The sequence below is a fragment of the Egretta garzetta genome, unplaced genomic scaffold, assembly GCF_000687185.1.
Source record: "Egretta garzetta isolate BGI_Z169 unplaced genomic scaffold, ASM68718v1 scaffold397, whole genome shotgun sequence".
In the NCBI taxonomy this organism is placed as follows: Eukaryota; Metazoa; Chordata; class Aves; order Pelecaniformes; family Ardeidae; genus Egretta; species Egretta garzetta.
Window position 1 is genome coordinate 6,388,826 of NW_009260493.1, and position 17,348 is coordinate 6,406,173.

At 39.9% G+C, this 17,348-nt stretch overlaps 1 protein-coding gene across 1 annotated transcript in view; it reads left to right on the top strand.

The window, feature by feature from the left end:
- IFNGR1 (interferon gamma receptor 1) overlaps nt 1–17,107 on the top strand; it is a 22,551-nt gene extending 5,444 nt beyond the window's left edge. Inside the window, 7 exon segments of the mRNA XM_035899901.1 lie at nt 5,001–5,115; nt 5,516–5,688; nt 7,176–7,324; nt 8,054–8,099; nt 8,102–8,191; nt 9,820–9,935; nt 15,577–17,107. Coding sequence (XP_035755794.1) covers nt 5,001–5,115; nt 5,516–5,688; nt 7,176–7,324; nt 8,054–8,099; nt 8,102–8,191; nt 9,820–9,935; nt 15,577–16,071 — 1,184 coding nt within the window. The 3' untranslated portion in view covers nt 16,072–17,107.
- The last annotated feature ends 241 nt before the right edge of the window (nt 17,108–17,348 follow it).

The following is a 17,348-nucleotide window of genomic DNA, read 5'->3' on the forward strand; positions in this document are numbered from 1 at the left end:
TCCCTGGGCTGCAGGGGCACAGCCGGCCTCACCGTGGGCTGCACCCGGGGCTGTGGGGGTATCTCTGCTCCGGTGCCTGGAGCCCCTCCTGCCCCCCTGCTGCCCTGGCCTGGGGGGCTGCAGGGCTGCTCCTCTCATCCTCTCACTTCTCTCTCTGGCTGCTGTTCCACAGCAGGTTTTTTTTCCTTCTTAGATACGTTATCCCAGAGGTGCTAACCACCATCGCTTCTGGCAGCTTTTCACAGCAGCCGCCGCAGTAGCCCCCCTGATACCTTGCTGTGCAAACCCAATACAACATAGAGTACATTGTGGACTCATCAGGCCCTGTTCTGTTATATGCATTATTGAACTTCCAGTTAAATTCCAGTTCCACGAGCAGTGGTGACAAATGCCTCTGTGTATACAGTAATGCCTCATGGCCTCTGCCAGAATGAGAAAAGGAGCTTCGGTTAACCTTGTCTTGTAGATAGTAGCAAGTGTTTTCTGGTTTGATAGATGCTTTTGAAGCAGAATTATATCATATATATATGTAATTATATTATATATTATTATATATAATATCATATATTGTGTGCAACTAGTGGTTTAGTTCTGTCAGTTATCTTCCTTAGTCTTAGAGGATACAACTAGGTACACTTGTTCCTGTTGCTTTGAAAAAAAAAAAAAAAACCAAAACAAAACCAAAAACACACAACCAAAAAACCCACCTTATTTCTTAGCAGCCTGAAACCAACCAACAGATATTTGCAGTAAGACAAAAGTCTTTCAGTGGCATTTGGTTTTTAATTTCCTCCCACATCTATTTCCTTCCTGTCCGCTATGCAAGTTTGCTGAAGATGTAAATGTCTCCAAAACTTAAATATGTTAGTTAAGGTAATTGCACACTGAGAAGATATTTTATTATATATATATATACACACACCCCTGCTGAGGTCTTTGCCACCAGTATGGCAGAAATACTTAGTCTGGATTGTTTGTATATGAACGAATAAATATTCACATTTCTCTCTGATTTCTATATATTGGTTACAAACTGATGCAGGTGTGAGTTTGCTGAGGTAAATTGTGTGGTTGCATTCCATGTTGGTTCTCTACTAAGTGCTCAATTTCCAGGTCACTCTGTGATTGTGCTTGTGCATCTTAAGCTTCTGTCGCTTGTGTGAAGTTTCTATGTATTATTGCTAAATGACCTGAAGAGTAAGGTCCTTGGTCACTCAAATTGGTTAGGCAAGGTGTGCAGGTAGATACAGTCTTCCATTAAAATAAACAGTGTAATTAGGGAAAGGAGATGAGCTTTCAAGGCTTTCTGAACCTCAAATACAAGCTGAGAATAATTTACATTTGACTTTACAACGTATCCATTAGACCACTCGAGAGACAAGATGGCTGGTGCCTATAGAGAGCAAGGGAAGTGGTAGAAGGAGTGATAAAAGGTGTCATCCCTTAGAAAAAGAGAGGGAGATAATTCTTGGCCTGTGAAACATGGAGGGGTTAATGAGGTGAGAGGAGGTGTGCTATAAACCTATTTCTTTACTGGCTTTTGTTTGTAAGCAGAGTTACGACTTTTAGCTTTGCAGCTCATGCTGGAAGGTGTCCTTTAGGTCTGTCTTGAGGATATGGAGTGAAAGATCAGAGAGGAAGATGGTGTTTGACTAACTTGATCACTGAAAGCAAAGTTGTTAAAAGTGAGGGTGAAAAGGGTGAGCTGATGGTACGGGTAAACTCATTCCTGTAAGTGATCAAGGCCAGCTTGTAGTGCTGTCTGAGATCTTGACATGGTGGTGGTGATGTTCCTGGTGGTTGGTAAGGTGGTTTATATGGTGGTGTAGTTTGTGAAGAAAGTTGTCTTTTCATGAGGAAAGCTTTTTTTCTACTAGTTCTTTTGTAGTCTCAGAGCTGGAGCATGTTAAAAATTATCTCTGGATGACAGAGCAAAGAAATAGGTTGAGTAGTCTTTTATAGAGCTGTGGAGGAGTGATTTGGTAGATTCTAGTTGGTCACTCAGCATTTACAAGTACTTCAGAATGTTACATTCCCATGCCATTCCTCACAATTTATACTTGTGTGCCCAGTGTTACTCCATCTCAGGTGCAGAATCTGGCATTTGGACTTATTAAATTTCATCCCATTAATCATTGCCCAATGCTCCAAACTATTAGATCCCTCTGCAAGGCTTCTTGTGCCTCAAGAGACTCAACAGCACCTCCCAGTTTAGTATCATTGGCAAATTTGTTGATGGTGCATTCAACTTCTGCATCCAGATCATTGGTAAAAATATTGAACAGAACAGGCCCTAGAATTGAGCGCTGAGGAACACCGCTGGTGACTGGTCGCCACCCAGATGTAGCCCCATTCACTACAACCCTTCAAGGCCTGCTGTTCAGCCAGTCCTTCACCCAGCGCAGTGTGAACCCACTCATCCCCAGTTAGACAACTTGTCCATAAGGATGCTACGAGGGACAGTATCAAAAGCCTTACTGAAATCCAGAAAAACTACATCCCCCACCTTCCCTTCATCCACTAGGCAGGTGACCTTATCATAGAAGGATATTAAATTGGTTAAACAGGACTTTCCCTTTGTGAACCCATTGTTGACTGTGCCTGATGATTATATTGTTTGTTAAATGTCTTTCAATAGAACCCAGTAGGATCTTCTCCATAATTTTTCCAGGTACTGAGGCTGGACTAATGGGTCTATAGTTCCCTGGGTCTTCCTCACGCCCTTCTTGTACACTGGAATAGTGTTGACAAGCTTCCAGTCAGCAGGGAGCTCCCCAGACCTTTGGTGGATGATAGGGAGAGGTCCTGCAATAACATCTGCTAGCTCCTTCAGTGCTCTGGAGTGAATCCTGTCAGGCCCCGTGGACTTGTGAGCATTCAGCTGATACAGCTGGCCCCTTATAATTTCAGTGTCCACAAAATGGTAGGTCACTGTTCCTGCACTCAGGGTTCCTTGGACTCAGAAGACTGGGCATCCCGAGGACTATCAGTATTAAGGACTGAGGCAAAGAACGCATTGAATGCCTCCACTTTTTCTTCATCCCTATTAGTCAGGTGGCCACCTTCAACAAGTATCAGTCCAATGTTTTCCTTAGACCTCCTCTTGCTATTAATGTACTTTAAAAAGCCCTTCTTGTTATCTGAAACAACACTGGCCAGTTTCAACTCCAGTTCAGCCTTTCATGTTTTCTCCCTGCAGACCACGACTGTAATCTTCCTGCGAAGGCTGACCTCGCTTCCAGAGATAACGCAATTTCTTTTTCCTGGTCTTCTGCCCCGCTTGCCTGACTTGTGACACGGTGGCATTGCCTGCCCCTGTGCTTTTAAAAGGTGGTTCTTAAAAGCTGACCAGCACTAGCACTCATGGACCCGCTAAGCCCTCAAAAGCAGATTCCCAGGGGACACTGCTGAGTAGCTTCCTGCGTAGCTTAAAGTTTGCTCTCTTGAAATTCAGGGTAGCAACTCTGTCTGTGTACAAAATACAACAAAAATGTGGGGTTGGGAGGAAGAATGAGTAAGCAAAGTGGTATGCAATTGCATAACTAAAAGCTTCTACTGGCAGTTCAAATATGTTCTGGGATTTCATTTTCCACTCCTTTGTTAAGCATAATGTTATTTGTATAATAATACAGAAAAGTAAAATTTTGTAAGACATTGCTACACTGTGCCTTAAACTGAATATTTGAAGTGACATTTGTGTGCTTTGACACCTCTTCTGTCAGCTTGTCACCTTTTTTTTTCTTGTGGTTTAGAATTTGATGATTGTGTTCCTTTTTTCCAATAACTGAAATACCCCTTTTGTACGTATTAAAACGTGACTAAACCACAGCGCCGGTTGCAGACCAATGTATGTTATGTGTATCAAGTCTTTGTGGTTAATAGCATGTCTCTGCCTCCGTGTATTACTCTCTGTAGAGTGTTATCTTTGTGGTCTTGTTCTCAAGATGTGAAAATTGTTTACTTTCCCTCAATATGTCAGAGTGAAGTTGGAGCACTTACTTTGTGAAGTAGCAGCAGTCCAGAGCAGGTCAAATGAGAGTTACCTGTCAGTATCTCACAAAAGCTGTAATAAGAGAATACAAGGATGCCAAACCAGACATTGAGAGCTAGAAGTAACAATTAAAATCAGTTGAGTGACCACCATTTTTTTTCTCTCTTCAGTAGTTACCGGGTCATGTAATTTTCCTTCCCTGGCGGCTGCTTCCCCGATATCGCTGTCACTGTTGGTGCTTAGAACAGAAGCCGTACAAGAAAACTGACAGTGCTGCTTTTTCTCATTGTATTGCTTACCATGTCACCTCTGATGTTGTTTACTAAACGTACTTCAAATGCTTTCCTGTATATGGGACTACATCATCACAGCTTTCTAAAAATGCTGCTGGAGTGGTAATAATGGCATTGTCAGAAATTCACCTTGAATCCAGCCTTTCCCCAGCAAGCCTGTTGCCTTTTGGGAAGGCTGAGTCAGGAGGCAGTAGGATTCATTAGGACTGTCCTGGAGCACAGACCCTGATACTGCAGCTTTGGTATCCTCTCTCTCCCCACTCCCTGCATCCTGATTCAGTTTCTGAAGAGCCAGAGAAATCTACAGGAGCTGGGCTAATCTCCTTTAACTTCAGTAAATTCATACTATCTGTCTTGCTGGTATATCTGTGTAATACCAACATAGGGGTATAATCATCACTGCTTCTGAAGCTGATATGGGCTATCTGATGGACTTGCTTTCAATGGGCATGGGTTAACTGAGGTTCTGGGTTGCAAACAGGAAGAAAGCTGTCTCCGTAGGAGAGAAGAATAATAAATCGGCTTGCAGGGCTCCTATGTGTTCGTACTAGTAGCAGACTAGTCCATCTGGGGGGGGAAGTATTTGCGATTTTTATGTCTAATTTTTCCAGTAATTTTTAGCATGTTGCCTTTCCCAAGTAATATAGAAATATATTTGACTGTTCTTAGTTTGACTAGGTCTGTTTATCAAAGTGCAATTGTTCTGTTTCTTCTAGTGCCTTCACCAATGCAGGCTGTAGTAACGTCCGAAAATTTCAAAACCATCCTGCGTTGGCAATACCCAGCTATGCCTGAAACTCCGCGTTTTATTGTGGAAATCAAACCTTACAAGTAAGTTCTTACTTTTTTTGTCATTTCCTGTACCCAATATTCTCTAGAAGCTTATAAAAGCAATCAGTCAACGGTAAATGCTTTTGTTTCTGTGTGGTGAAGTTGTGTAGGGTGAAGGTTGCCTAAGTGTAAATTAAGGCAAAAATTTGTCAAATAACAGGATGGTTGAGGTTGGCAGGGACCTCTGGAGGTCATCTGGTCCAACCCCTCTGCTCAAGCAGGATCAGCTAGAGCAGGTTGCCCGGGACCATGTCCAGATGGCTTTTGAATATCTCCAGGGATGGAGACTCCACAACCTTTGCCAGTGCTCAGTCACCCTCACAGATGTTTCATCAGGCAGTGTATTGTACAATATTGTGCAGTTGAAATTGTATTAACTATTACTTGATCTGTTTTACAGTGTAGGTTACTATAAGACCGTCTCAACTTGTGTGAACATTTCAGCTTGGTTTTGTGATATCTCAAGGGAAATAGACGACATTTTTGCCTCTCACTGGCTTCGAGTTAAAGCTGTTGTGGGGTCACAACAGTCTGAGTATGTTGAGACAAATGAGTTTATTTTGCAAAAGCATGGTAAGTTCCATCATAAGCTAAACTCTGTAATTTTTTCCACAAATGTAAAAAGTTAGTAATTATCCTTTTTGCTGTATTACTGTGTCTCATTTGGGAATATCATAAAGTTAGAAGTCCGGGATGAAATGAAGCATGATGATTGTTCAGTATGAACTTAGTTCTGTACTTCTGCCTCTGTAGGGAATTGTTAGCCCTGTCACTGTGGTATCTGGTTTTTTTTTTTTCAGAAGTTCTAAAGGCAAGAAAGTGACGCTGATGGTGCATTCTGTGCATCTTTCCCATATTCTTTCCTGGTGTCTCAGACACTGGTTTAGGGTAGGAAACTGCCACTGGAAGCTGTGGACCTTTAGGCATTATTGAAGTGGTATTCAGGTGGTTGGTGATGCCTTGCTTGACATTATAATCCCATGTACTGACAGCTTTGGGTGTCGAGATACTATCTAGAAGCTATGGGAGTTCACTGTAGCTGGCTAACGTAAGTTACTCATTCTTCATGTAAATCCTTTGGGCTGCTTTAGGAGACATCACAGTTTTTCACATCCATGTTGTAAAAGTAAATTGTGTGTCTAGACTCCAGGCCAACCTGTCCAAAGCAGTGGCGCAGGCCCCAGCACCTCATGGGTAGTGTAAAACAGGCACAAGAGAGTGAGGAGAGACCGAGAGACTTCCTCTTGTACTTGCTGCAGCTTTCAGGCAGGACATTGGCCATGAGATTCTCTCTGTCTTGGGCTGTGCTATAGGTAGAGCTGAATTTCTGCATTGCTGGAGCTGAAGAAGTAGAGTCCCTCTTTGTTTTCCACTATGGTTCCCTCCCTGCCCAATATGCCCATGACTTGGAATCAGTAGCTGGTTTCTACTGTTTGACAGAGGGACAGAAGTCATGGTAATAATGCTTGAGTTTGACAGTTTGTAGAAAATTGCTAGACCTGTATGGAGGAGGGAGACAAAATAGTTTTCCCATTGAACAAGAAACTCGTGTGTTCAGTCAGGTCATTAGACACCAAAAATTCCCGTAGGCCATTGCAATTGGAAATCAGGCTTCCTAAGAACTGCTGCTTGAGATTAGGTTTGTTTAGATTTTCAGATAGCCTTTGTTTCAGTACAGTATTGTTTTTAGCTGAGTGTGATTTATGGTAGGATTTAGTCAGCAGTATTTTGTGTTCTGTTCTCATTCACATATATATGTTTAATTGCTGTGTTTTTTATGTTTTGTCAGTGAGCTAAATTTTTATGGCTTATGTGAATAGGAAAGTTGAGTTCCTTAATAGTGGAATTCTGCACCATCTCAGTTTCCATTTTAGAAGCAGATTCATGAATGTATGCAATGCCTCTGCTACTTCTAAGTATCACAGCTGTGCGATATTAATGGCATTAAAATAAACATGTAATTCCTGTCAAGTCTCCAATGAATTTTGGAAAGCTAACTACAAATATCATATTTTGTGTTAAAAGCTTTGGCCTAATAGCAAAGGTGCAATGTGTTGCAGGAAAAATAGGACCACCAAAACTCAGTCTCTCAAGGCATGGTGATAAAATCATGGTTGATATTTACCATCCTGAATTCCCATCTGTGGAGCTTCCTTCGATTTATTCAGAGCTCACGTACTTGGTGACTTTCTGGGATAGTAAAAATCAGGTAAGTTCCAAAATGAGAGCTTCAAATCAAAAATACTTTTTTACCTCAAACACATAAACAAGGAGTTCACTCATATGACACACAAAGCCAACAGATATCAAGAAAACAGATGAAGGTATCATAGGACTACTGAAGCCCTAAAATGCTGAGTGCCTCACAGCGAGATACATGACTGGAAGGGCTGAATTCTAGTTGTCCAAATGGACATCATCTAACAAAAATGAGATTATTGCTTTAGCTGTACATGAGATACCTACTTGATCCCACACTGTTGTTTCTGCATACATGCTAAAACATTGGTAACTTTACTTGTGCCCCTTTCACTCACCTATATAAATCTTCCATTTACGAAATTACCTTTCAAGATATTTATACCGCTTTATTTAGCAATAATGGATGGTGAACTTGAGGAAAATGATGGTAGGTATGTTTGTTTACAGTTACCTTTTCATATGCATCCAGGTACAAGTTTTATAAGTGAATTAGGAATGTGAATCTAGACTATGAAGAGCACAATTTTAGCTGAAAGCACCGTGGTGTGATCAAATATAACATCTTAAGGTAGCTCATAAGCTGATAGTCAAAGTTCACACAGCTTTTGTAAGGCATATAGATGATGTAGGAGCTGCATCTAATAGTGTTTTAATATTATTGGAAGTGTCGGAAGGCACTGTAACATTTATATTGTTGTATTGAGTCAAATGATACAATGTGGCTCATTTTTTGCAGAGTAAAGAGTTCGCTGAAGACAGCTGTACGCCGTATAAATGTAGCCTCGTGTTTCAGCAAAGGAAACTTTATATGGCGAGCTGATGGTCGGCGCCCCATCAGAAGAAAGCTGCATTCGTGTTCCTCTCAAGGCATTGCGTAAGAGGATTCTAAAACTTTAGTAAGAACATACTGAGTCTGACCAAACATCTGTTCTAGCTAAGTATTTGAGCTCTGATACAACCATGGGATGACTTGGATGCCTATGGGAAAATATGAAAAAAGAGGCACCGTGGTCATTCTTTTCCAAATGCACTTTACCAGTTCTAAAGACCTTTAAATACATGTATTATTTTCAGGTAACCCTGACTTTTTTTGGATGCTTTTCCCGCTTCATTGGTATTACAAAATCCATTTCTGTTACACCTGATCATTGGTGTAATTAAAAAATGACAAATGGATCATTCACAGAGTTATATGTTTTCCAGAAGCATTGTCTCTTCTAACAAATGGCTTTTTGCTCAGCCTCATCACTGAGGAAAATGTGTTTAGACTTTCTTGAGTTTGAAGCAACTATAAACTTGTGGTCATAACATTGAGGTATTGACATCTTTTTCTTAATTAAAGAGAACAAAGACAGCAAGTAACCTATCCTGGTTTTGGCTGGAATAAAGTTAATTTTCTTTCTAGTAGCTGGCATAGCACCGTGTTTTGGATTTAGTACTAGAAGAATGTTGATAACACACTGATTGTTTTAGTTGTTGCTGAGCAGTGCCTAGACTAGTCAAGGATTTTTCAGCTTCCCCTGCTCTGCCAGGTGTACAAAAAGCTGGGAAGGGGGCACAGCCAGGACAGCTGACCCAAACTGGCCAAAAGCATATTCCATACTGTATGACATCATGCTGGGGGGGAGTTAGCCAGGGGGAGAGCGATCGCTGCTTGGGATGGGCTGGGTATTGGTCAGCAGCTGGTGAGCAATTGCATTGTGCATCGCTTGTTTTGTATATTCTGTATATTCTCTTACCATTATTATTATTGTTATTGTTCTCCTCTGCTGTTTTATTAAACTGTCTTTTATCTCAACCCACGGGTTTCACTTTTTCCCCCCCCGCCCTGATTCTCTCCCCTGTCCCACTGAGGGAAGCAGGGAGTGAGCGAGTGGCTGTGTGGTATACAGCTGCCTGACAGGTTAAACCACAACATGACCCAACTTCATGTCTCTGATAACCTCTTACAGACTTTTAAATGTTACTTCATTACGGCCCAAAACTTCCCTAGAGAAAAGAGGTAAAATTGGTGAAAGCAGCTGTGTTCTTTTTTACACACAAGAGCAGTGGTGTGATTGAGGGGGAGGACATTAAGGTGAGTCAGGCTAGTGGAATCTTCCTAGCAAATATGTTTTAGAAGATTTCATGTTTTGATTTTATTGTACATAGACCATCTGTAATTATTATGTCAGTTAATAAGCTATTAAGTGGAAAATGTACAAATCTGCTCACCCCCATCTGTCATACCTAAGGAAAAAAATTAGTTATAAAATTCCTTTATCTCTCTAGAAACTCGATTGTGTTTATATAAATTGAAAATCTTCTGTCATTTTAATTTTTATTTACTTGGTATAGTACTTCATAAATTAAGTTTTCTTGAGTGAAAAAAGGTGACAAATGACAAATTCACACATTACACCTAAGCATTCTGAGCTGTTACAGTTTCTGAAGTTACTCTAAATGATACAGCAGTGGTTTATTTTTCCAAACTTCCTAAAAGATTTTGCTCTAACTTCTTAGGCACACGAGACCTCATCATTCTGTGTTGTGTTATTCTGGGCATGAGTCTAATTTTGACAGTATGTTGGGGCTGCAACAAATTAAGAAAGAGGAACATAAAGCTGCCTAAGTCTTTGGTAAGTTCACACTTATCTGTGTCAGATTTTTAGTATCCAGCTAGGTAAGTTTCATAACTATAACATCTTTATGCCTGTCTCATATTTTTTTACCATGGTCTCTTTGGTGTTTAGGATTTACACCAGCCAAATATTCTGACAGCCTCTGCAACCAGATGCCTTGTATTTGTTTTACAGCTAGACTTCAGTCTTTTTAACTGAAGTAGCAGTAGTTGGTCTAGTTTGAGAACTTAGTTCTTGAAAACTCAATGTGTCTGTACATGAATAGGTTTGTATTCATTCTAGTAGCAGAGACGCAGAAACACAGAATTGCTGAGGTTAGAAGAGACTTCTTGAGACTGTCTAGTCCAACCGTTTTGCTCAAGTTGGGTCAGCAACTTTGTCCAGTTGGGTTTGGAATACCTCTGAGGAAGGAGACTCCGCAAATGCTCTGGGCAACCTATTCCAGTGTTTAACCACCGTCACAGTAAAAATTGTTTTCTTACATTCAGGTAAAATTCCATGTGTTTCAGTTTGTGGCCACTTCCTCTTGTCCTGTCACTGGACATGTGTGATTCCTTCATTACATGGTAATACTGTGATACTGCTAAGTGCTACAACGTTCAAGCAACTGAACAACTGGCAGCAGTTGAAACAGCTTTCAAGAACTGCCATGTGAGGCAGTGGTAAATAGTAATCGTATCAAGAGTGTATCTTCTCAGTGGGTGCAGGAAGTCTTGTAAGACTTACAGAGAGAAGAGGCAATGATCTTCAATTCCATGGTCTTCAAATTCAAGACTCTTTAAAGTGACTCCTTCATAGTGCAGGGTCAGCTCAATTCCTAAGATGCCCCTAGAGCCTGCTTTATTTGTAATAGAATATTAGGAGGTTAGAGTGCTCTGACTAAACGGAGATATCCAAGCCAATGAGGTCATCTAGTCCAACCCCCTGCAGTGAGCAGAGACATCTTCAACTGGATCAGGTTGCTCAGATCCTCCTCCAACCTGACCTTGAATGTTTCTAGGGATGAGGCCTCCACTACCTCTCTGGGCACCTGTTCCAGTGTTTTACCACCCTCACTGTAAAAAATTTCTTCCTTACATCTGGTCTAAATCTACCCTCCTTTAGTTTAAAACCCTTACCCTTCGTCCTGTCACAGCAGACCTTGTTAAAAAGATTGTCCCCATATGTCATGCTTTGTTGCTAAGGAACTGAATGAAACCTATAACTATTTATAAAGATTGTTACCTTGGTGGTCAAGCACTAAGATAGATTCTCCAGGGAAATGGTCACAGCCCCAAGCCTGTCAGTGTTCAAGAAGCATTTGGACCATGCTCTTAGGTATATGGTTTAGCTTCTAAGTTTCCCTGAATGGAGTCAGCAGTTGGACTCTATGATCCTCATGTGTCCCTTCCAACTCAGGGTATTCTGCGATTCTGTCCATTTCCATTGAAGTCTTTAATGACATGTATAAATTGCAGAGCTTGTAAGGATAGTTTCAGTCCAGGTTGTATGAATAATGTGGGATTATAAAATGAGTAATTAGTAACGTATGATTAATTATTGATTTTTTTTATAATTAATCATTTCAAGTAATGAATAAGTAATGTAAATAATATGGTTAATAAGTTTAATGATATGAAGCTATCTCTGTAGACTTCTTGGAGCTGAGAGCCTCTCACTGACCTTTGAATGTGTACTATATGTTTCTTTCCATACAAGTTATGACCATTGTGCTTTACCTAAGCATGTCTGAAAATGAAACATCTAGGGAGTTTTTCCATCTGTCAAAAGGCTAGGCAAGGTGTCCTGCCTTAGGACTGCTGCCTTCCAGTGATCTGCTTCCTGGCGGCTTTTAAGTAGATGCTAAAACATCATCTGAGTGACTTTCAGCAAGTTGGAATGTTCCAACAAAAGGAAAAATAAGTAAGTAACCATCAAGCAGCTGCCTTTGAGAGTCTTAGACAAATGAGACAGATTCCTTTGCAAAACTTCATCATGCTAATCTCTCTGCTGGATCACGGGAACCTGACATTTTCAGCACCCCAGCTGTAGCTAGAGGTGTTCACTTTCTTTCATTTATCTCACAGAAAGTATTTCAGGAAGCCGTCTCCTTCCACCCACCATCTTCAGTCATTCCAGTTTGTCCTGTGTGTTACTTGTCCCATACTAGATTTTTTTGTTGTAAGATTTTTGAAAAGAGCTTATCCACTTTGAAAGGAGCCAGGCCTTAATTCACTGATATGCTGTGGGCATCTTCCTCTGCTTTAACTTCACTGTCTTTTTTTTTTTTTTTTTTTTAATTGCTTTTTTTGCCTCTTATCTTTAAATGGTGGAAAATATTTAGTAGGTACAAAACCCCATTGTATAAGAGACTCATTGAAAAGCATCAACTTTCATTTTTAGCTCATGTTTAAGTCAACTTTTCTGCTATCTGCTGGTGCTTTTTCTGAGCCTGACGGGAATGACAAGGCTGTGTTCTCTCATTGTATTTGTAGAACACCTAAGAATTTTCTTTGTGACTCTGGAGCTTTTGGTTATACAACATATATTTTTGATTTGCAGAAATTGTAATTGTTCCTGTAAATTTGGACTGATATTTGCCACAAATAATTGTCATCTTACAAGAGACAAGCTGCTTTATTAGCTTTTGTGGAGATTTTTTTTTTTCCTGTGAGTGTCTATAGGGCAGTAACAGTCTCCTATTTATCCATTTATCCAGCATTAATTTGTTGTGGAGCCATGCAAAGACCATGCAGATTTTGATAAGGTCTTAATAAGGTTTGAAATGGACTTCTCAAACTCTCCTGCAGAAAATGTGGTCCTGAAAAGTACTGGGAATTAGTAAGTGGACAAGCCCTTAGAAAAGGAAGTTAAAAAAACTGTTGGTTACCTTAACTGTTACAGATTCCTTGGGATATGTTATTTGTATGTATCCTTGACCCTGGCTTCCACTGGTGTACCTCCCTAGTCTGTTGAGACAGTGAAAGACCTGAAAGCTTAGGTGCTGTTTTTGGAGACAGGAAGATATCTGAGCACCTGCACATGCCAGGAAATGCTGCTGACATCCAGCTTAAGCTCACTGGCTGTCAGTTTGCTGGTATTGGATAATGTGCACAAAAGAAAAATATTAACTTACCTACAGTAAATACTCTTCAAATAGCAACCATATCTTAATTGCCCTTGTTTCTTGAGATGCTTTGAATGGCATTCCAGTTAGTGTAGTAAGCTGTGGTTCTTGTCTTTGAAGCTAGAAATAACTGCATGAACTATTAAGTTGTCTTGTAGTCATGACTCAGTGACTCTTAAAGAACCTTTGGTACCAGGAAACCCACAAGAGTTTTCTTCTCGTGGCTTCCTTCTTTCTTGCATGGGAATAGGAGTGTCTGTGCACTCTTTTGCTTTTTTCAAAAACTCAGCGAAAGAAAAACAGGTTTCCTTTTTGAGAACAATGAATGTAGTTGTATAGAGAGTACATATTTTGTTCTTGGGGTCTATCTCTAAGCATTGCCAGCTGGCACTGTGAAATGCAGAACCTGTGTAGAGTACAAGGCATTCCCTTAATACATTTTTAGGGCTATGATTTTGAGCCATGTGAAAATCCTAAAAGGGCAGAAACAGGAACTCACTGGGTTTGGGTTTTAACCTTAGTATAGCATACACTGGTATGGGGAGAGATGGGAAGCTGTGAATGCAGCTTTTAGCCATGGTTTCTATAGCATTTTGTTTTAAGTCAGATTCCTCAAGTAGTCCAGCATATACAGAGAATTATCTTCTCTTGTCACTTACTGCATGACTATGGAAGTCAGATTTTTGCTACCCCCAAAAAAACTACAGATGCTGGTCCTTTCAAGGTCAGTGTTGGTATAGCATAAGTATCCAATACTTTTTCATGTATCTATATAAACAGATTTTCAAAAGGTACATTAATCCTACCAGCTGTCCATAACATTTTCCCTATCTACACATTATTGATTGTATTCTGGTTTCTGCAGCTATCTTTTAAGCATCTACGGGTGGTTTCCATACATATTAATGGAAATTGTTCTGAATGTTCTTTATGTGGTAGTCTGACTGTTTCTGCGTAGCAGAAACTGAACATCCAGAGAGGAATGATGGCTGAATGGCAGCTAGGTTGCAGTGTGGTATACTCTCAGTGTCAGGAGCCACCTTAGTGTTCTTTTGACCAGTTTTCCAGTGGCAGTCTTTGATTCCTAAGGGGATCACCTCCCCTTAGTGGTACCAATACAGCTATTTGTAGAATTCACTTAGACTACAAATAACTGCTCTCCAGGGAGTGTTTGTTTGCTTTGTGATGGTGTTTGTTGTCTGGTTTTTTGCTTTTTTTTTTAAACTCCAGTAGCTTCATTGATCAAGCATAACCACAGTACCATCAAACAGATATCAGGGCAACTGAAGGGAAAGGTATGAAAGGCTTAAGTGAGAGATGAAGGCAAGGTCTTATGAAGTCAGCATGCCATGAAGGTACGAATGTAAAGATACAGCCTCACCACCTTCTGATCAAGGCAGATTCTTGAAAAGCAGTCAGATTTGATCATCTGGTTTTGATGGCTCGCTCAGTTCCTACACTAGTACAGACTGGGAAGTTCTTTTTGGCTATTTGTAGCTTTTCGTAAACATTTTTTTTGTTCTCCTCCTTTTCTCCTCCTACCTGCATCCCTCTCTTCCAAATTTGCCTCAACCTGTGTTTTCAGTCAGATTTTTTTTTTTACCAAGTATCTCAAAAAACAGTGATTGTGCACATATTATTAAGAAATCAGCTTATCTGTAGTACTTGATAGTCTGTGGTACACATACATAGTGAATTATGAAATTTGGAAAACACTATTAATAGAGTAACCCTTTCTCCCTATGCTTTCTGTTAGCTTTAGGGAACATCATCATAGAGCTGAAAATTTACCCTGCATTGTTTTTCATATGTATTCTTGAAAACACCTTTAAAAAAAAATCAGAATAATCTAAACAGCCTGAAGACATGTCATAATCATGTAAAACAAGCTGGAGCCTGGCCATTGAAGGAATTAATATGTTCTTCCTGTGGAGGGGTTTCAAAGGGAAACATTAAAGTTTGCAGCATTGAGGGAATGACATTAGTGACACAGGAGAAATAACTAGGAGGACTTCAGCACAGATATGACTACTGGGTATGCGTAAAGGGTCTCATGTTATTTTTAAAGATCTCTTTCCAAAGTTCACTTTCCTCCCAGTTGAGACAATTGCCACAAAATATTACAGTCATTGTAAGTTAAGCCCATTAGCTATAGAGTATGAAAGGTTTCCCCAGCTAGTTGGAGGGTATCACAGCTTTTTCTTCCTTCTCTGTTTGCTCCTACATTGCAAACTGCAAATGACTTAAAATACAGTGAGTGACATGAAGTGGATTTGGTCCTTGCAAATGTGTTTGCACATAGAAAGCATTTTTGAGAGTTTGCATTAATGAAACAGTTGAAGTCATGGATATAGGCTAATGACCTTGCCAGGTTCTAGTTTTGCTAATTTCTGTTGTATTTCTGTTCTGTTTGTATTATGAACTTGTATCTTTTTTTTTTTTTTAATGTCTAAACCTTGACAGAAGATAAAGCAAATAAATTAATAGATTCTGTGGAACTAAAAGTGATTTTTTTTTTTTTTCCCATTTAAGGTCAGTGTGATAAGAAACCTGAACACAGACAGCATTCTAGAATCAAAATCGGAGGCCAAATATATATCTGTAGTAAGCATCATGCCAGGCCAGTCAGCGTTGCCAGTGAATGCTGAAGTAACCTCCCTGGAGGTAGAGCTAAAAGAAGAAACTGTTAGTCCCGAGGATTCCAGTGAAGGAGCATCTTTTGTTCCTCCCCCAGAGGCACCAGCCAAAGCAGAAGAGGTGTCAGTGCAGGAAAGCACAGAGGAGGTATCTTCTTCTGATGAACAGAATCACAAAGTAAATGAGAGTTATTTCACTTCTGACCGGGGCCAAATGGATATATGCCATAACTCTGGAGGTCCAGAGGATTCTGCCACAGAAATACAACAAACAGTCATTCCAAGCAGCTGTCTGAAGTGTTCTGGCTATGACAAGCCTCATGTGCCGTTAGATTTGCTGATCGATGTCGGTGAAGAACAGCCTGTGATTGCTTATCGGCCGACTGACTAACCAGGATAGCTGAAGCGCTTAACCAGAACTCAGGAAGAACAGCATTAGTGAAGATTATGGAAAGTCTGGGTTACGTTATGAACATTGACAAGTTGTACTTGTTCTGATCTAACCAGCGTAACCAGTACACAACTTAGTACAGCAGGATCATGAAATGGGACTGAAAGTAGTGCCTGAGAACAGCATAAAAAGTGGGGAGAAATTTCATAATAATCACTTTTAGAAGTTTTTGTTCCTATTTGAAAGAGACCTTGTTTTTTAGCAGTACTCTGTGGTGCAGAACAGACTTCATGAAGTATAAAACAGCAGCTGTTTCATTATTCCCTTCTGTTTCAAATCCTTTTCAAAATCGGTTCCATGAACGTAATGCTTAAGAAGTCCTTCGCTTGGTTCTGATAGAGATGCGCAAGAAATATTTGAGATTTTGGCTTTATTTGAGGTATTCTTTTGTCTTTTTCTCTTGAAGAGTATTTTTGTATTAAATAAAATGCTTTATGTCTATAACCTTTTCCTGTATACCTTAAGAATTTGATTCCATGGCCAAGAACCAGCTGTTTATAGTCTTTTATCTGTGTATAGCTGCATCTGTTTGGATCACCTGGATACGTTGTGTAACCATGTCACATTCTGGATAATGCCTGTATTAGCATGCTGGCTGATTGTTATTGGAAAAAAAAAAAGTGTGTAATGGGTGGCAGCACAAATTCTTTAGAAAAGGTCTTCAAAATTCCAAAGCCTCCTTTCCTCCAGAGCATTTTTATCCTAATTCTTAGAACAATATGATTTTTAAAATAGAAATCAACAGGACTTCTTCCAAACATGTTTTCTAGCAAGTTGAAAATGATGAGCATTTTTTCCCTTTTTATGACATAACTCAGGAAGTACACCAACCTACCTCCCTTGAAAAATACATCTTAAGACAATAGAAGAGGAGTGGGGTAAGTTGTAGTTTGTAAGTTATTGTCATCTGACAGCCCTCTGAATTTTGTAACGTGAGATTGTAGTTTGAACACTGGAGGATGAGGATTTTATTTTTTATGTTTAAAAAGTCTAATGCCTGCAATCCAGTGATTTCCCTGTAGTCAAGATTTGATGGGTATTTTCTGCTTGTTGGAAATGTTTACAATAGTTCTTAATGAAGCTTAGTTCAGGAAAAAAAGGGATGTTTTTCAGACACAAGGTGGTGCATTTATACAAAAGTATGTCTTTGTTTTAAATGCTGGTTTTTGTAGGATTATCAGGAATGTTTGCATATTACAGTAGGTGTTTTTAAAGGA